Below are 21,475 nucleotides of genomic sequence, written 5' to 3' on the forward strand. Positions count from 1 at the left end.
GTATGGTTCTTTACCTCCTCCTGTGCATTTTGAAGCAGCTGATTAACTTTTGTGGTAATGTAGCACTGATAAACACTGTGAGGATAGCTGATTACAACTAGCTTAAAGACAATTTTTGTTCTTGAAGAAAGCCAGCCTCTGTTCATTTGCTTCCATAGTGTTAGATTGCTAAAAGGTATGCAATTATATATTCTTATCTGCTGAGAAATATTAATTTCTTAGAAAAGGAGAGGTTATAGACAACAGTATGATCAAAGCAATTTGTTATGTAGTCTCATAATCTGAAAAATTAGCAGTTTTGTTTGTTCCCAAGTGGTTTGACGTGTTTGGTTTCTTTCTATTACCCTTTTATCTAAAAGATCTTTTTCCAGACTTTGCTTAAAACTTCGGTGGGAGAAGTTTACAGTCAAAATGCTCTCGCTGTCATTCTTTCCTTTAGTATCCCACTGTCCCTGCAGCTCATGTCCAGGAGTAATCTGCCCACAAAGAATTGTCATTTAGTGGCTGATTCTGAAGGCGGATTCATCTGATAGCAGAGGATAGCAGTGAAAGATTAGCTTGATAAAAGAGTCCAAAACAGAGTTGATCTGTTTTGAGTCTTGGCTGCTACTTAGAGATTGTTATAATGGATTGCTGCAATGAAGACTTTCTCAAAGCTTAAATGCATTAATGTTTTTGTTTTGTTTTGTTTATTTTTTTAGGCAGCCTTAAGAAGACTAGCAGTTATGAGTCCTGATCGACTTGAAGATTCAGATTTTCAGCAGCTAGTAAAGCCCAGGCTTGTGGATTCCTTCCTACTATGCACAAATATGGAAGAGAGCTTTGTATAAATGTGAGCCAAAAGCAAGCTATTATTTGAAAAACAATCAAGATAATACTTACATAATGAGATGGTACATACTCAGTTTTACTTAGATGTAGTCCTATTGTTATTTATTACTTATTTATTTTAAAACCATGATCATGTGGCTTGTGGACAAAAGAAATAGAATAAGCAAACTTATTTCTGTGGTTTGTAAAGGTAAATTTTAAAAAAAGCAAAACAACAACACAAAAACTTCCTATACTAAGGCATATTAGGATATTTTGTCATTGCAGCCTGACAATTATTGTCATGTTTAGTAGAACTGAAAGAAGGTATAGAAGCCAAGGATTTGGTGCTCTTATTTTATATGCTTGTAATGATGTCCTATTGCTGATATTTTTCTGTAGTTGGGACATTTTTCAGTTTCTTTAGCAAATGCATTAGTCTATTGCATTTGTTGCATCAAAAGAGAAATGATCCTTAAGGCTGTAAATGTATTCTTTAAAATGAATGGGATGTTACCATCTAAGTCCAGTTCCTTATTGTTCTATCTTTTAATAGAGTTCTAAAGATATGTAAATGAGTTTTTTTCAGTAAATTTTTCAAATATTAGCTTGGCATTATGTTAGAGGGCATTTCTAAGCTGTATGAAGATGTGCTTCATCAGAAGATATGTAAATATAGACAACTTTTATTTGCATATAAAGAAATTAAAAGACTTATGAAAAGTCTTCATGAAATCAAACCTATAATCTATGTGAGATTTAGGATCATTACACATTAATAATCTTCCCACCTTTCCAAGCTTTCCAAGAAGTGGAAGTGAGTATATACAGCCATGTTTTTAATACTCAGTTTTTACTACTTCTACAAAAAATTTTGCTTGTGTACATTAAATAATTAGAACAGGTAATTGCAACTTGAATTTCCATTTTCTTTTTTTTTTTTTTAAGTCTAGTCCTGTATTTATAAAGCTGTGAAAAAAGGACTTCCAAGAACTCCTGGAGTTGATACAAGGTAGTTTTACCAGTAGCTTACAGGAAAAAGAATAGAGTTGATTTTAAAAATAGATTTATCTTTTTCTTTTCATCAAGAAGCTATATGCATTTACAATCAAGAAGCTATATTGCATTTACTGGCAATATCCTGAGTGTTTTTCACCCCAGCATCGCGCAAAACATTCTGTAAGTTATGAAAGTATATGTAATTTTTTCTTGATGATTTGCATCCATTGCTCTGGATCATTTTGTGATTGAAAACTTTACAGTGCTAGGACATATGCCAAATAAATAAGTACACTTCTTTATTGTGCTTACTTCATAGATATCTTAAGCAACTTAATTCATTAAAGTTTATTTAGTATTATGTGTATTATGTGGTTTTTAGATGACAGGCACCAGGAAATTGCTAAGCCGTGTTTGCCTTCCACATTTTCTTTGTCTGAAGAATCTCCCTTGCTTCAGGCAGTGACAAATGGTGACCACTTTTTCTTATATTCTAGAATATATGTTCTAAGACGTCTTTGCCTTAATACTTTTTCAAAGGAAGTTTTAAAAACATTAAAAGACACACAAGAATGTCTTAAGCAACTGTTCAAAGATAAACAGTGGATCAGATGTTTCACAGATGTGATTTTCTAGTAAGAGAAGAGATGAATTCTACTTTGTGTGCATACTTTGAGGCAGCTCCTTAAGTGTATGACATTAAGACATATTGTACTGCACAGCTTTCAAGTTATTATGCAAGTGACTGACAATATTTTCTTCACATAGCAGAAATGTGTGCATGCTTTAAACAGCAGAATCAATATTCTTCATGTAAAACAATGAACTCAAAACTCATAGTAGGACCTTATGTTCATTTCTTATGTTGATAACCTCTAACAGAATACAATCTGTCAAAACCTGTCGCTTAACGCTGTACTGAGCATCATTCTGTTAACTGCAGCTAACATCAGAAACTATTCATTTGTCCCATAATAGATGATGTTAAAATCTCATGAAAAAGAAAACAAATAATTGTGGGGCATGTACATTCAGAAAAGGGCAGAGATGATCTCATGATTATGGCAATGGAGTTGTACAGTAAAACTGGGAGCTCCAAATCCAATTTACACTGAAATTACTCAGGAAAGTAGCAGTAGACTATAGATGGTTAGTGCAAATGTAACAGTCTCTCTTGTGGAAAGTATGATCAGAATCATAAAACCAGGGAAATTTCAGTGCTTCCAAGGCAAAAGGATTGATTCCTAGGCCTTCAGCAGTGCAGCTCAACTGTAAGTTAGTAGCATGCTTGTGTGTATATATATATAGACACAGCTATGTGTGTATGTATACATTTATCCCTTAATCTCCTTTTTTTATATTGAGGTTGTTATGAAAGTATTTTATATATGTGTTTATGTACATAAAAATAATTTGAGAGCACAATCAAATGTAGCAGAAAAAATATAACTTGGCTGCAATTGGAATTCAGAACAGTGCTTTTCAGTATTTTTTTTTCTTTCAGTAATGTCAGTCTTTGAAAACAGAAAAACAAAATGAATATATTAGACATGGGCATGGCATCAGTTCTCATGCCAATCCATCCTGCAGCCTGAGGCAAGGATGTAAAAGCTCTGTAACAACCTGATTATTGTTCTTGTGAGACCTGACTTCTGCTGATGATAATAGTGAATATAATAGCACTGTTCTTGATTGTGTCTTACCTACGCAGGAAATGTTCATTCAATTGAAAGTTCAATTAGAAATTAATGAAAAGAAATAATCATGGATAGTTTATAGCAATCTGTTCTGTAAAACTCTTTACAAGATATATTGCTGTAATCAAAAAGACGTTATATTTCCAGTATAGTGTCAAGTAATTTACTGTCCACATATGTAAAGTAAATTAATGTAGCTATTAAGAATATACCATTATGACCCATTTCAACATTTTCAAGCCATTTCAAACTGGTCTCAAACAAATATTCAGTGAGCAGGCCAGTAGGAACAAAGAAGTTGACTTTGCTCTCAGGTACAACAATGTGAATCCAGATTAATTGACTTTACTACAAATACTCTGTCTGTAAGTAAGTAGCCATAATTCTGAGCCCACATTGTCTGTTTATTTGTATTCATATTGTAAATGTGGCTGTTTACAGAAAGAAAATACACTTGAATCTCATATTTGTAGTTGAAAAATATCCATTGAAAGAACCAGTTCAGAACCGCTGTGCACTTTATTTTTATATACGCTAGAGTTTATGGAAAAATAGTCATCCTGCTTCCTTTCTTCTTCATTCATTAAGAATTTAAAAGTCATTAAAAATATGAAATATGAAATATTCTTTTCTTTGGCTGAGTTTTGGATCACAAGTGTTTGCTTTGACGGTTTTCAGTTTTTTAATTTTTAAAGTGAATATTTTAAGGCAAAATAAAAATGCTTAATGTCAATGTAGTATGAAACAAAATATTTCATGTCAAGAATTTCACTTAAGTATGCTGTTTGGTTTATGAAAATTAGGGCTCTCTGTATATATTTAGTTAGCAGAGTAAGGTAGAAAGCATCTGTAATACCTATACATATCCATATATGTGGACTCATTACTCTATAGAGAATGCATGCAAGTTAGATATTAGCTTAGTCATTCTGGAAACTGAATGTTATAATTGCTGGAATTGTTTTAATTTCTTCTAAATTGTTCTGAAAATTTTAGTTTTTGTATGCTTCTAGAAATGTTGGACAAGTATGCGGTGGACTGAGGAATTCTTAGTAAATGATTTATGTTCCAATGGCTTTGGACAGTGTGTTCAATTTCTGGCTTTAGCTTGAACTGTTTAAAGATATATGCAGCCCAGACATTTTATTTGTAGAATATTTTTTTTCTTGGATTTTTTTTTGTGTGTGTTTAATACATGAATCATTTATGTGGTATGTTACTTGTCTGACCTTTTCTTTTTAAAATAATATTTGTATCTACAAGAGGCAAGATAATATCTTGGTAAATTGGTTGACTTATCTATTTTCTAGGGTTGCCTATTAGTATTTGAAAAAGGATTTGGTCTGCAGAGGGTCTCATTGCCAAATTAGAAGATTGATTATCTATCTTGAACAACTTGTTCTAAATATCTATCTTCAGTATCATGCTTCTATGCAATGAACTGCCAAAATCACAGAATTGCAGGGGTTGGAAGGGACCTCAAGAGATTGAGTCCACCCCCTCTCCCCCCCCCGCCCCTACTAAAGCAGGTACCCTCCAATAGGTCAGACAGGAATGTGTCCAGATGGCTCTTGAATATCTCCATAGAATGAAACTCCACAGCCTCTCTGGGCAACCGGTTCCAGTGCTCTGTCACCCTTATAATAAGTTCTTCTGCACACTAGTACAGAATTTCCTATGTTCAACTTTTAAGCCGTTTCTCCTTGTGCTGTTTCTACACACCACTGAGAAGAGCCTGGTCTCATCCATTTGCCTTCCACCTCCCTTTAGATATTTATAAACATTTATCTGATCCCCTCTCAGTCATCTTTTCCCCAGACTGAACAACCCCAGGTCTCTCAGCCTTTTCTCAAAAGGGAGCCGCTCCAGGCCCTAACCATCTTTGCAGCCCTCTGCCAGACTCCTTCTAGGAGATCCTTGTCTTTTTGAACTAGGGAGCCCAGAACAGGACCCAGTAGTCTACATGTGGCCTCACCAGGGCTGAGTAGAGGGGGAGGATAACCTTCCTCAACCTGCTGGCCACACTCTTTAATTGCCTTTCTTGGCCACAAGGGCACGCTGTTGGCTTATGGCCAACCTGTTGTGCACCAGGACCCCTAGGTCCTCCTCTGCAGCACTCCTCTCCAGTAGGTAAAATAACATTAGCTTCTTTCATCTCAGAAATCTATTCTGATTTTTCCATTCAATCTTATGTTAAATTTAATATATTGAAAGTTACACTCTACTCACTAAATGACTCACTACTATTCTTATTTTTAAAGGTAGGTAGAGAGATGGCATTGAGCATTGAAAGATAGGTCTAGAGTAAATTTTCTCATCTGAGTTGGAAGTGCTTATCTGGTAGTGAGGTGGTTGAATAGTTTTAGAGAAAATATGGATAATAGTATCCTTTGAAGTACTAGTACATTTACAAGAAGACTTTGTAACTAAGAGTTTGTGAATTGATCAGTCTCGTGCCAAATCATTACTCAATTATAGTAATAAGGGAAAACTGGTAGCATAAGTACAAACAGAGCACTGTCTAGTCAAAGATCTTTTTTTTCCAACATCCAATGAGTAATTTTTCATTTTAATAATTAAAATGAGCTAAAAGCCAAAGGGAACCAATAGGAAAGCAGAGTAAAATGAAATGTGAATTAGTTAATACTGCTAATTTCTGTTAGAGATAAATAAAAATGAATCAAAAAAACTTAAATGCCATGAAGATATCTAACGCAGCATCTTTTCTGTTGCTGTTGCGATCATTCAGTTGATAAATGTCTAACTGAAATGCATACTATTTCTACCATTTTCTTCAAGCTTTCTGGATATTACTGGTCTTTCAATTAGCTTGTCTCCACCTTTGAATTTTACCTTTTTTCCAATTCTCTTCCCCATCCATCTGGGGGAAAAAAACAGTGTGGTGTCAGCTGCCTTCTGGGTTAAATTAAAACAGCCATTTTTCTCTTTGAGAATGAATGCCCAAGACAGAGAGTATACATAATGCCATTGAACTGCTTTTAATAGTGGCTATGGAAAAATCCTGATAATGTGTTTGGAGCAGATGTCTAAACATCTTGCATATAGGTATTAATTTAGGTCATGAGAGATGAATTCCAGACGCAGACAAGAGGCAAAAGACACTTTTTCAGCAGGGATTTCACATTCTGTTTATGTATCAAATACAATCCCTATCAAAACAGAAAAATTCGCAGCATTATAATCTCTCTTTGAAATTAGCCATTATTTTCTTGTTTGTTATGTGCCAAATGACTCCTGTTTGCCAGCGTTGTAAAACATAGGACTACCTGGACAAACTCATCAAGCTCATGTTATTATAGCTGATTAGATATTACTTATTACTTATCACCCCTATCCAGCATGGCCTTGAACACCTCCAGGGATGGGATATCCACTACTTCTGTGGGCAGCCTGCACCAGGGCCTTGCCACTCTCTGAGTAAGGAGTTTCTATCTAACATCTAACCAAAATCTCCTCTCTTCTAGTTTAAAGGCATTCCTCCATATCTTGTCGCTATTAGACCATGTGAAAGTCAGTCTCCCCCCTATTTTTAAGCTCCCCTCAAGTACTGGAAGGCTGCAATGAGATCTCTCTGCAGCCTTCTACAAGCTAAGCAAGCCCAGCTCTCTCAACCTTTCTTCACAGGAGATGTGCTCCAGCTCTCTGATTGTCTTTGTGGCACTCTTCTGGACCCCCTTCTACTGCTCCACATCTTCCTTGTGCTGGGTCCTCCAGGCCTGGAAACAGTATTTCAGATGGGGACACACAAAGGAAGAATGGATGGGAAAAAACACCTCCCTCTCCCTGCTGGCCACCCTTCCGTTCGTGCTGCTCAGGATACAGTTGACCTTCTGAGCTGCAAGAGGACACTGCTGGCTCATGTCTTGCTTTTTGTCCACCAGGACCTGAAATCAAGGAGTTCTTCTCCCCATCGGTATTCATATCTGAGATTGTGTTGATCTGAGTGCAACAGCTTGTACTTGACTTTGTCAAACCTCATTAGGTTAATGTGGTCCCACTTCTCAATTCCCTCTGGATGGTGTTTCTTCCTTCTATTGTATCCGTTGCATCACTTAGTTTGGTGTCATTAGCAAACTTTCTGAGAATATGCTCAATCCCACTGTTTATGTCATTGACAAAGATACTGAATAGTGCCAGTCCCAAGACAGACCCCTGGGGGACACCACACATGACCAGCCTCCACCTAGTCATAGAACCATTCACAAACCTCTGGCTATGACTATCCAAACAATTATTTATCCACTAATTGGTCCAACTTTAAAATCCATCTCTCTCCAATTTAGAGATAAGGATGTGATACGGGACCATCTCAAAAGCCTTGCACAAATCCAGATAGATGATATCAGTTGCCTTTCCTTTTGTCCATCAATGCTCTCATTCTATCACAGAGGGCCACGAGTCTCCAACATAAGTTATCCTGGGTAATATGTGAAATACCAGAGTTAATAAAAATCTGCACACATCAGGAAAGCTACTGCTTAGCAGGATAAAAAAAATCAAAGCAAACAAACAAAAAAAACCCCACCTCAAATCCAGTATCCCTTATTTCCCAAAAGGTAATAAACTGACCTGTGAGTAGAACAAAATTTTACATTTCCAGCTTTGTTTTATAGTGATCTTGTATTGCTATTGTTCTTTCTCCATCTGGAAAATTGCCTGCTTTCCCTTTATTAGTATGACAGATGTAATGATAATTACTGTTACAGTAATAAATATTTTTCCTTGAACTCAGAATGTTTATCTCTAAAGACAATATTAAATAATAAAAGATGAGAAAACTGAAAAATGGAAGCTAAATTAACAAGACTTAAAAAGGTTTCTCCTTAGAAATGCATTCCTGCAGAAAAATATATTAAAACAAGAGTTTGATTAAACAGCTTCTTAATGAGGGAGAAAACTGAAAAATTGTGTGAAGATGTTCCTCTTCAAAGTTATAAAAAATTTGTTACGGTGATAGACAAATCTGATATTACTAGCTCTTAAAGGTCAAGAGAACTTCAGAAATGGTGTATTCAGGAGTTTTGCACTTAACTGTTTGAGATGAGGAGGTGAGAATTTTATAAATTAGCAACACAAGAGTAATATATGTACATCTTAAAAGCAGAATCCATTAAGGTGTGATTTCACAGATGCCATCATTTTACTGTAGCCACAATGACAGAAGCTATTGGATGTACTTTTGCTGGACTGAATTAAATCTCTTTACTGCTTTTTTTCGTGGTTATTGTCAAACGGAAAAACAGTGTGGACAGAGCAAAGAGCATTTAAATAGCTACAAAGGACTTTGTCAAAATCTATGCTTTGTGTTTCTGAACTTGACTAGAAAGCTATCAGTCTTGGAGCGCAGAACAACAGTAAGGAAGGAGCCTTCATGACACACAGAGTCTGGGACCTAACCAGCATCATGGGTAACATGCTGATTAGTGAGGATTTTTTCTAAGTGTCTCAGGCCATCTTATTGGAAGCCATGCTGATATGTTATAAGCAATCCTTTCTTAAATATCAAGAACATATTTTCTATCAACAATGCAGATGGTAATATGTATATATCTTCTGCTTCACAGTTGTGCTTCTTTGTGATTGATTTTCTCTGTGCCTTGCCACCTGATGTCAAATATGAATTAACGCTTGCCTTTAGAGTGAATCAGGACTGCAAGATATGGATGGACCAATAGAAGGAAAAACAATTGAAAGATCAAATCCATCATCTGTGAACCCCAAGACTGTTTTACAATGTGTTTGCTGATACTTTCTCATTGCTCTGTTACACCATCATCAAGTCTAACTCTTCACCTAGCACTGTGGCTAAAAGGTTATATTTTCTTATTTGCGCAGTTATCACCGTCTAACAAATATTTCTTCTTAAATACTCAAATCTTAATTATTTTTCCTTTTTGAAAATATTCTTCTTAGTTACCTGAACACTGGGCACTACACTCAGTTGAAATTTCTGGATTCTGCTGCCAAAATTCAAATGATTACATGAATTGCTTCTATTCTTTTATATCTTTCTTTCCTATGTAGTCTAAAAACTATGAATGTGGTGTGTTCTTTTCCATCTTTTTGTAGCTTCCCTAGCACCTCTCAGTTCTTTTGAGGTCACCTAATGATAATACGTATAAAATTAATATTAATAAATAGAACAGCTCCGTCAAATATACCAATATATTCTTTGTGACTCTATGATATTCTTCATGTGTAGATGTCTCTGTAGATTGTTATGCAGTTACTAATCTGACATGGCTTAACTGAGATGGTTGCCTCTTGTCAGCTCAGCTTCACTCATCCTAAAAAAAAAACAAAAAAACCATATATGAGATCTTTCCTGAAATCTACTTGCCATTTTCAGGAGTGTATTTTAGCCTTCCATTCTACTGGTTTATCTGAAATTGTGTAAATTAGAAATTTAAGGTTTTCTGTGTAGTGTCTTTCTAATTGGATTAGTTCTCTTTTACTTCATTACACTTTCTAGAGCAGTCAAAATCATGGCTTTTTTTGTTGTACACTGAACCTCCCCTCTGCCTTTTGTTAATTTAGAACTTTGTTCTTTCAGTTGTAAGTGATTTGTTTTGAATGATCCGTGAGACATTAAATAGACTATATATCAATGATACATTAGCAATAGTTTATCCTACTAAACATGAAAATAGAACATGTACACTGCAGTCGTGATGAGTGGAAGAAAGATACTAATGTACTGTGAATTTCTTAATAATGGAGAGGAGAACAAGACAGTTACGTTACCAGGCAGGGAAAATGTTCCTGGTGAATGAAAAATAAGTCCCTTTACTGGGATCTTGGGGATGGGGCAGCAACAGAATATTAACATACCTGAAATACTGCCTGTGGAATTGCCTAATCAATAATATCTCTAATTTTATTTGAAGAATGGCAACTATTAATTAATTTTGCTCTAACCAGAGGAAAAACAAACAAACAAAAAAACCCCCAAACGATTGTTATTTTATTTTTGATTTAGAGGTTGTAAGATGATTAGGGGAAGATAATAATTGAAATGTCCTCTGAAAATTAAATAATTGAACCAAATATTTTTCAAGTAGAGTATCTTTCACTAAAGAAGTAGAGATATATATTCCTAATTTTTTTCTTAATTGGGCTATGTTTTTAATGAAAGGAAGTTATAACAGTATAAATACTTTTCACCATAGATAGAAGATCCAGTTTTGTTTTAGCAGTATATCGTAATTAAAAATCTTTCTATTAAAATAAATGTACACGGACCCAGACTCTTATTTCAAAAAGCTAATAAAAGAGAAAAAAATATATTTAGTTTGGAGAAAAGCCAGGATACAAATCAGTAAAAAATTCTTTAACCATTGCTTTGTTTTCTAGGGTCTTGCTGCATATGAAAAAATACACCAGGTCATTCTCTAGTGAGTGTCAGTGAACAAAGTAAATTTCATTAAGATTCTGAGATTACTTTTTCTAATGTATAGACATTTTTAATATATGTCTATATTTATTTCCAATATATGTCTATTTCAGCTGTAAAGAGTAGAATAAAATATGGCTGATGGTGAAAGGAAATTTTAGGAGTATGAAGTATTTCTGATCAGTTATAAACTGTCCCAAAGTCCTGATACAACCCTGGCTGTCCAATGGTTCTCAGCAGTTCTAGATACTCTATTTGTCTTTGCATAATATTTTACCAAACAAGTTTTGTGTTTTGTTTTCTTTCAGAATGTTTCACAGAATTTTTGAGTTCCTTTTTACCTTGTGTCCAGGCACTCCAGTGTCAATGGACAAAAGAAAATCCAGTTTCATTCAGGGGATACTTTTGCAGTCACAGGCAAGTGAAGGGACCTTCCAGGATTTTATTTGCAGCGGTTCTGAAATCCTTTCCTACAAAGTGAATGTCTGTTTCATGTGGAAGGCTAATAGATAGAAAACACCTGAACTATAACAGGTGTAAAGATCTCACTGATAGTGCCTTCTCCAGTTGAAGATTCAACGGAGTTGTCTTCACTTGGAGAATGCTCCCATGGCACCTAATGAGTTTGGGCATCTATTGCCTTCATTCAGTATCCTGTGGACTTGCTTACTTTTTCCAAAAATTTTGGCAAAAAACCTTCTCTTCATTCGTATCAGGACAGCTGAGAGCTGCAGCACTGTGGATAATTCTGATTTTATCTGCATACCTCTTTTTTTCTGCTTTATTTGTTACTCTTGCCTGTTGAAGAGCAACTATTTGTTTGCTTATGATAAGCTCCTTGAAATCTAGGAAAAGGTAACTAAACTCAGTACCTACCTAATATTTTTCAGATAGTGTTATTTTAACAACACTAGCATTTTTTTTTCTGGCTTCTTTAATGTTAATAATAAACCAGTTTTTGTTAAGGACAATTGTATGTTGTTCTCCTGCAGTCAGAATCTTTTAGTTAAGTTAATAAACTTATTTTAACAGTTCAAGTAAAACATCTTTTTAAATTTTAACCTAATTTAAAACAAAGAGCAATTTTAAAAGCTTAAATTTTAAAAGCTTGATTTTATAAAGTAGAAATAATTCAAAAGAATCTTGTGAAAAAAGATCAATCCTCACATAGCAAAAATGTATTTTTTATTGAGAAGTACAATGTTGCTATTGTTCATTTTCTTGTTAGTTCTGGTTGCTATTCTACAAATCCCACGGACAATATAGCAATCTAGAGGCCTCTTTACAGCTGGCTGAGAGAGGATTTGAAACAATAATGTTTAAAATATCCTTTAACAGTGCTTGACAGTTCTTAACCCATTCAAGTGACATGGTCATATCAGCAAGGACACTTTTAAAAGTGACACATTCAAATCCTATTGCCCCATTTAAAGCATTTTGGAACCAGTTTTCCTTATATTTGCAACATTATTAGTCAGTTTGACTACATAACTCTGGGTGAAATCTGAGTAAGATATTTACATATCACAAATGAACCCTCCTAAAATTTTGAAAACACTGTTGAACTAACAGAAATATGTGATAATTATGTAGTGTTAATTATCCAAATTCTGAAGCGATGAATGTATTCAGAAAGCTAACTTCTCCTGGGGCCACCTGATCATAAGAAAAGAATGACACAAAATATTGTATGAGAGTTGTTAAGGAATAATTTTGTCTTCCAATATTTTCTTAACAATAAATGTAATATTTGTTTCTATATAAAAGGAATATTCTGAAGTTATCCAGAAAATGAGGTTTACACTACAGAATTCCGTAGTGGGATAAGTTTTTCCTAAGGTGGTTTTACATATCCTTCTATATATACATATATATACATATTTAGATTTAAATATATGTTCTGTGGATTTGAGCAGAATAAGTGATTTTTTGTTTTATTCCATGATGCAGATAAATAAAAAGTGATGAAAAGTTATCCATTTTATAGAAAAAAATGAAAGATGCTACAGCTGTCAGATGCAAGGAATGAAGGTCAGTATAAGCAAACTGATATCCACTGATTTCATGTGACCTTCACTAGAGATGCAAATTTTTGCTAGTTTAATCTGATATTCATTAAATAATATATGTTCTCATGAAGGCTTAGTGTGCAAGTGGGAAGGAAAAAGTACAAGGCTTAGTGTGCAAGTGGAAAGGAAAAGTACAAAGTATCTCAATCTGAATGTACAGAATGTGCACAAGCCCTCTTCTGTAAGGTGGGAGCTTTAGGAGTCATGGGCCTTGTTCCCAATGACAATGAAGAAAAATGTAACCATGAGAACCATGGAAACTTAATCAGGTAGCATTTTCATGAAATGGGAGGATAACAAGTGAAAGTTGAAAAGAACTGAACAAATTTTGAGGAAGGAGACACTACTGGGTCTTATTTAAACTTGATAAATTAAAGGAAAAGAATGTTGCATGGATTGTATATAAGGACTATGTCTAGACAACTCATCATGATCATAATATAATCATCATTAATACATTGTTGAAAACGTTGCAATTTATCAAGTATCTAACAACACAGGAAAAATTAATGCAACACTAGATGTTTTTGTATTAGTGACTATGCCACTTTCTTTGCAACTGATAACAAATTTGCATATGGTTTATTTTACAGTAGTGGCATGAGTTCTATATCCTCATTAATTCATTGAAACAGATTAGGAAAATAGATATTTATTTATTTATTTATTTTTGGTCAAAACACATAGATGTAACTCAAAGCAAAACGAGTCTCACAGCTTTCTCATCTCATGATAGAGTACAAACTCAGTTTTTAAAGCCTCTTATAAATGTACAGAAGGACTGGCTGGGGGAGAAGTGGTGACATCTACTGGAATTTGAAAACAGTTCATCATGTTTCCAAGGCTGCTATAAAGACATATTTGGTTTAGGTTGAGAGTTGGATGAATAATGCAGAAACAACTTCTACTGATATTTGAGCAAATTTAGAATCAAACCTTCAGCAATCCTTGGGTTGCTTCTGGTGTCATTTCCTGCATGTGCTCATTGAGTTATTACACTTTAATTGTATGACTGTTGGCAGAAAACAAATGTTAAGCTCACACTGGAATACTATGAAAAGTGAATTTCAAATGTGCTTCCTCGGAGTCTATGTATCACAGAGCTGATTCTTTGAGTTTTCATTAGACTGGAGGATGAAAACAATATCAAGTGATTTATGGGACCAATTGCAGTAGAACAGTGAGTTCTTGGAATAGCAATTCCTTACTTAACAAGAAATTAAAAAATTCAATGAGTTATTTTGAAAGAGGAAGGAATATGTGAAGAAAATTGCATCCTGTTCACCATATTTCATGGAAAGAAGGAAGGAAGCTCATCCATCATTAAATATATTCATTAAAATTATTCACTCCGTTTCATTTAAAACATGTTCTAACTTTAATCTCTTGATTTCTTGGGGCTAGATCATGATATGTACTGCATATCCAATAAGAGAGTGAAAGCTTTTCTTGCATTTTGATATAGGTTTCTTGGACTTGGGTCTGGGCATACAGGAGCAGTAGAGTTAAACATCTGCTGCTACTCTCTCCCCTCACAGAGAATCTGCAGAGGGGAGGAAAGGGTGTATGGGAATGCAGAAGGTGAAGCAATTCCTGTAAGCACAAAAAATGCTGTCTGACTTGCTGATATGGGCTGTGCAGAGTCAAACATCTAAAATTTTTACTACTATGAACCAGTAACAAATTCCCTCTGGGACAGTGAAGAATGAAGGCAATAAATTGGCCCCTGAGATATGCCTTCAAATATGTTTTCCAACATTATGTGTGTCCTGTGGCAATTTACCTCTCTCCTCCCTTTCAGTCTATGCCTAATGGTACTATTTAAACCTTAAAATCCAAAGACTTCATGACTCCCCAAAGTTTACGACCTTACTGTATGATGTGATTGCACCATACAATTAAAAATCTTAGAAAGTGAGGGTTAGGAAGCTTCCTGTTTGCCTTAATCTAAAAGACAAATTCCCAGTGTCCAAAGTAATTTTGCTGGCTTGCTGATTCTCTTTTACCTGACAAAAAACATGATTTGCTTTTTCAGTCTTTCCATACAGTGTACTCACTTTGGTGGTTTTTGTTTGTTTGTTTGTTTATTTTGTATGTATGTTTGGTTTTCTTGTTTGTTTGTTTTGCCCTTTGTATTATTTTTGACAAGAATTATCTAATATGTGGGAAACTTTTGGTAAAGCTTCCCATGAAGCTCTCCTTAAGGATTTTCTACTGTCAGAATTTATTGCTATGCTATAACAAAAGGAAACCACCTGCTGTCATTCATCAATCTGCCACGAGTCATGTCTGAGTCTGAGCATAGCAGATGTGCGTTGACATTTCTACCTGTGAACATACAACCTTTTGCAATATCTGTTTCCTGAAGCCTTCAGCTGAGTCCTGTGAGGAAAGTAGATGGTCAACCACAGTGGCTGTTCTAGTAATGAGATCTGTTGTATTTCATCATTGTGCCGCAGTCAAGATACTGGCAACAGGACTGGAAGAGTGGTAGTAACTTAACTGCTAAACTGGAACTGTTTGGCTGTCACATTACAATGGAAGACTCAGACCTGACAGTTTTCTGACTTTCTAATAAGTTTTAATCTGTCAAACTAATTTTGTTAGTTCATCCTGACTTTCCCACATTGTGTCTGATTGCTAGACTGATGGGTTGCTATCAATCAACCAATCTTATTTAGATGCTCACAAGCTTCTCAAGATTTATAATGACACAAATAATGCATTTTTAGTTTAACAGAGGTTTCTCGAGTCTCTGCTCATATCCACGTCCACTTCTAATAATTTTCATTGCTAAAGCTGCTCTTACTGCAAACCTTTGAATACTCATGATGTACAGTCTTTTACATTTTCAGCCAGTACTTGTCACTAATTACTCTTTGCAGAATCAGGTTGGGATGCTCAATCTAATAAGGAATTATACCTGTATAAGTAAGAAATGTAAGAAAATATCTGTACTAGGAAGCTGGGACATCATATGGTGAAAGTTCATATAATTTAATGCTATGCTGGCTTACACAAACTATAAATCTGTCTGGAGATATTATGGCTACAGTACTGTATGCTAAACTAACAAAACAATAAATGATTTGGGGTGCTAGTATTAAAATCTCCCCCAGACAATAGCCCAAAATATCCAATTAATGGTTAAGGTAAATCTGTCTGAAATGTATTCCTTGTCATTTGTGGCAAGGCTTGCTTTCAATCAGAGATTACAGAGAACATTTAAATTAGCAGTGAGAATTAGCCTCAGTAACAATCTTGTTATTTATTATATTTGCATTTTCATAAGCTTGTTAGTATCACTGTCTGGTTAGATTTGGTGTCTCCTTTTCTATTCTTTCTGTATAAAAGCCCAGCTACAGAACATTTCTGAAAGCAACAATTGTGATTTTATAATGAACCACAAGAGGGGGAAGAATGAACATAAATGAAAGACCTCGATTTTAATGAAGAATTGTTATGTTCAGGACAATGCAGTGTTAATACTGAATTAAGAATGTTGTCCAGGTGTTGTCTGTGGAATGAAGAATTTGAATTAATGGTGAAATGCGGTTCCTAATATTCATCTTCTCAGGTCTGTGAGTTAATTAGTGAGCTTCACTTAAAGCTGTGGGCAAACCACACTTCCAAAGTCGAAAATACCATGCTGAGCATATTCATCTCTTTCTTTATTGCCTTGATCAAACAGAAACAAATGCTAACAGAATGAAAAAAATAGTGATCTCTGTGACCTAAATAATCGAATTTAAAACTTTCTGCTCTTCCTCTTTTTTTTTTTCCAATTATTTAAAGGAGTTTTCTACCTCAAATAATCAGATAAGATTTTGGCCTCTGTATGAAAACTAAATCACCTCACTGTTGTGACTGTGGACTGACCCAGAGCTGCTGAAATCCCAAGACTGCTTGCAGACAGCTTAAGAAAAATTTCATTGTTCCCCACAACTCATATACAGAAGAAGCTATAATGATGACAATGATGGGGATGCCTAGAAATGGCTTTTGGGAAACAGAGCACAGCCCTCTACAGCTGCATCAGCTCCTGGGAGAGCACACACACGCCAAGCAACTTTGGCAAGCTATCAGCTTTCTAACCCAAGGACTCTGTGGGCTTGATGGTAGTTCCTATAGCCAGCTGGAGGACAAGGATGGAAAACATTTCAAGAAGCCACCCACTCTACTCTACCCTTTCTCTTATTTCAAAGCGGACACGAAGGGTGGGCTACTTTTCCCATTGTTATTCTTCAGTATCTCATGTTCTGTGTTCCTCCTGGCCTAGGTCATCAGTCCCCTGGGAGAGGGAAAGGAGAGAAAACGAGTCTTTTTTTCTCTCGGATAAGAAGCAAAGCAACAATTAGAACAGTAATATGAGGATAGTATTGCAGCAGGTGTTTGCAGCATGGCAAAAAAATAGTAGTGTAGGCAGAAAACCTCGTTTCCCTCCGCAAGTAGTTGCAAGTAGCCCAGTAGACTATAACTCTAAGAGAATATCATATAATGTTATTAAGCAAAATTATAATGTCCTTAATTTCATGCTAAGGAGCTGAATGATGCTGAGGGAGGCTTGCAGAAAGAAATTAGTAAGATAGTTAGACTAGAAGAAGGCAGAATGTTGATTACCAGCAGTGAGGTTTCCGGATTTGACTAATGGCACAGTTATTGTATGCATAAGCCCTAATGGTGTTTAAGTGGTTGCTAGAATGAGTGCAATTAATGTAATTTATTTGTCAGCATCCAAATACTATTATACTCTGAATAAGATGGGAGGTCCCTTGCCTAGCATATAGCCCTAGGGTTTTTTCTACATCTCTTCTCACAAGTAATCCTTAATCTTCCAACAACCAAAATTAGTAACTAATTTTTTTTTTTAATGTATTCTCCTCATTTTTAAGGGTTGTCATCTACATCAGCTCTATTGGTTAAAACTGTTTGTTTTTTTCTTGGTTTGTGTCATGGATTATGGAGGGCTACTTTCTAGTCTAGTTTGCTATTCGAAGGCAGTAAGTCAGCTTGAAGCTATAATATAGGTCCTGAGTGAGTATACATTTTTAGTGAGAGACCATGTCAGTTTGACTGGAAATCTTGAACTGCCATTGAATTAACAATAAATTGATTGCTTTCTTGAAGTGGTCTAGTGCTTAATGATCATCTATTTGATGATTTGAAAAAGAAAAGGAAAAAGAGTGCACTTCTAATGTGATTTTCTTTTAACTGAAAGCTGAAGTTAATCTTCAGCTATGGGATCTTGTCATGCCACTTTTTTCTTCATGGAGACTTTTCCTTTCTCTATGTGAGTATGACTGAAATGTGATAAGACTTTTAAACTACACAGATACAATGAGAAATATGAGAAATTTTATGACTGTTGCTCTTAATTTCACATTTTTATAACTCTGTGAACATGTCAACTTTTATTCTTATTTTATTTTTAGGTCTAGAGACTCCACAAATACAAATGTGGACAAAAACATTTTAGTGCTCTTGCTGGATATTTCCCTGCTTACAAAGAGAATAATGGCCTTAGAATCTTGTTCAGAGCTACTCCTTTACATATTGTAGCTCCTTCAAATTTATATAGGTAAATCACACCTTTGATTCTGGAAGGTTTGGTTAGACATCATCCAGAAATCTCACCCCCCTGAAATCAGTTGAACACAGAACTTACTTTTTTTGAAATTTGGATTACTTATTGGTGTTTAAGTCAGCTTAGTTTATCAGGTGTTCCAGACTGCTGTGTAAACCAACTGTTTAAACTGCATTACTTAGCACCCCACTACTTGCACCAATGTGCAAGCACTACCAGCTCTGGCATTGCATTCCTAGATAAATCAGAGGGAAGGCAGATTTGTTGTTTTTGAACAAATGAAAATTGGCAAATATGTTAGGGTTAATAACAAAACTTAATCAATGTGCATTTTTACCTTAAATGTTAACAGACTTTCTAAGTTCCTGCTGCTCACTGCTTTAAGAACCAACATTGTAGGACTCTGCTGAGATATATTTGACTTTCAGTGTGGATTCAGATCAATTACCTTATTGTGAAGCCAACAACAAGAAAACTGTGGCTGGTCTACATATCAAAGTTCAACACAATTAGCATCTGTCAAAGCTATCAGATTAATGTTCATTAATCATTTTGTTTAAGCTGGAGAGCCATTACAAATCAAAGCACAAAAACATGGAACTGATGTTTACAGTACTGAGCTTTGGTGAGGGATTATAGGTTCTCTAATGTTTGTTATTTACATGCTAAATCATTTTTTGCTGACTTTTAAATTTAAAAAAAATCTCATAAAAGAGAAACAAATGTAGTTCCATTGTAAAAAGTAGAGTTGTACAAGAGGTATGACTGCTATTTGTTCACTCCATCTTAACATGTCTTTAAGGCGCTGTCATGTTTAGCATATTTTAAAAGATCACATAGTATTTCTCTTAAGACACGTAACTAAAAATGGGAGGTATTCCTATTTTTTTGGTTAGCAAGATGTAAGGAGCCTAGTTAATAAGGAAACTCCATGTAATAGAACAAATAGACAGTTAAAAGTAGAAGTCTTGTGGAACAATGAAAGAAAAAGATGAATGAGTTCTACTGTGCATTATTTCTTGTATGTGCAATCTATACAGTGACAAACACAAGCTGCTTGACTTTTATTTCAAATAATCACAACTAGAAAGCCACAAATGGACTTTTCATTTTTCCCTTGCAAGTGCAATAAAACCTAAGGTAAACCTTCCTGCCAAATTGCATTTATTGGAACTTCACTTTCCCGTTCACTGGTTTTACTCCAATTAATTAAAAGCAGTGCTCCTGCCCTTAGCTCTGGTTTCCAGGCTATTCACAGAGGGGCTCATGCCCCATCCAAAGTCCTGAGTGAGACCAAATCAGAAGTTCTTCATGGATTCATACCCTAGGGCTCCTGCACCTGGAGATTTGAGGTATGGTTTTTTGGTAAAGTTTTCTTCTTTGTAAGATGGAAACCCTACAGTGCTGAAGAAAACAGACCTTATGGAATTTAATACAGAGCTACAGGGATGAAGACAAGATTACTCTGTGCTGATTCATTTGCTTATTTGTTTCAAATAGGAAAAATTATTTTGATGCCTCTATGTGAGGACAAGGTGAGATGAATGTTTAAAATTCTTTTTTTTCTTAATATTGTTATTTTCACAAATATTCCTGACCGAAAAAGGTCCTTAAGCATTCTGCACTCTCCTTGCTTTCCAATTAAGTTTTCTGGGCTTTCTAATGTGGCCCTCTGAGTGTTGGAAAGTAACAGAAACAAGAATGCATTTAATACCTGGCCTGGTGTCTTGGCAACAAAGCTTAGCACTCCAGAGTGGGGAGTAGCAGGTTCAGGACCAACCCCAGGAGTCTTACTACTTGGACTGGCAGAGAGCTAGTGTAATGCACAGACAGTGAGCTCATTCTGCAGGTGGAGTGTTCAGCTGCATTGATCTTATGGCAAACCCAGCCTGCTAAGGTTTTGGAGAAACATTGGCTCTGATCTGAAAGGAAATTGTGCTGCCTTTCCCTGTCTTTCCACTAGTTTAGTTTGCAAGCTCTAATAATATTAAAACATACTTTAAACAAGAAGGCTGACAAAGCCAGAGAGACACAAAATAATTTCCTAGAAGTACTAAATACAATAAGTAAAACTCTATAATCTCTCATTAGGTAATTGTATTTTCATGGGGTCGGCCAGCCTCCCTGGCTAGGTTGAGGTCAATTCTAAAATATGTGTATTATATACATTAAGCATCTGTTAATGAAGCATAAATTTCATCAGCAATCTGGGTGCCAAAATCAACTCACTTGGGTACATGGTTTGCATCTAGAGTGGTGTCTTATGGGTCTGCTCCTTAGCTTGAACAGCAAGGTTGCATAGATGCAATGAATGGCAGATAATAAGGAAAAAATGCAATACCAGGAGTATTTTCAAGAAGCATAAATTCTCTACATTTTCAGTAGAGGAAATTCAGAGTTCAGAGAACTTTAAGATGACAGTAAGTAAAAACTAAGAAAAGATCATGTTACCTGATTCAAGAATATTTGGTCACTGCTAATAATTATTTCCCTATAAGAAGATATGAAACAGTAGTAGATAAGTATGAATCACATCATCTATTTTTGAGCAGTCTTTGTTGGTTAGAGGGAACTGAGTGGAGCTTCAGTTTAAAAATTCACCATTTCTTTGCTCAGATCCATCACAGGGGCCCTGGAAGAGCAGCATGAAGACACTACTCTGTTAGCAGTTAAGAAATGAGGCCTTGTGTTTCTTACTTCTCCTGTTAGGCCAAGGTGTTAAATGTAGGATTTTTTCCCAACAATGACAGATCTAGAAAGGAAAGCAAGTTCAAAAACCCTAATGGCAAACCTTACGAAGTCATGGTATAACAACCATCTTTTTCTGCAAGAACCACAGGCACAGATGCTATTTTGCTTTGGAAGTGAAATGAGGTTATTTTCCTTCTCAACGTGTAGGCTG

At 35.4% G+C, this 21,475-nt stretch overlaps 1 protein-coding gene across 1 annotated transcript in view; it reads left to right on the forward strand.

Annotated features, from left to right (window-relative positions):
- INSC (INSC spindle orientation adaptor protein) overlaps window positions 1-4,730 on the forward strand; it is a 49,932-nt gene extending 45,202 nt beyond the window's left edge. Inside the window, exon 7 of the mRNA XM_010710972.2 lies at window positions 702-4,730. Within this exon, the coding sequence (XP_010709274.1) occupies window positions 702-830 (129 nt within the window). The 3' untranslated portion in view covers window positions 831-4,730. The remainder of the gene's footprint in view (window positions 1-701) is intronic.
- Window positions 4,731-21,475: the final 16,745 nt, after the last annotated feature.

This window comes from Meleagris gallopavo, chromosome 5 (genome assembly GCF_000146605.3).
Source record: "Meleagris gallopavo isolate NT-WF06-2002-E0010 breed Aviagen turkey brand Nicholas breeding stock chromosome 5, Turkey_5.1, whole genome shotgun sequence".
NCBI classification, from domain to species: domain Eukaryota; kingdom Metazoa; phylum Chordata; class Aves; order Galliformes; family Phasianidae; genus Meleagris; species Meleagris gallopavo.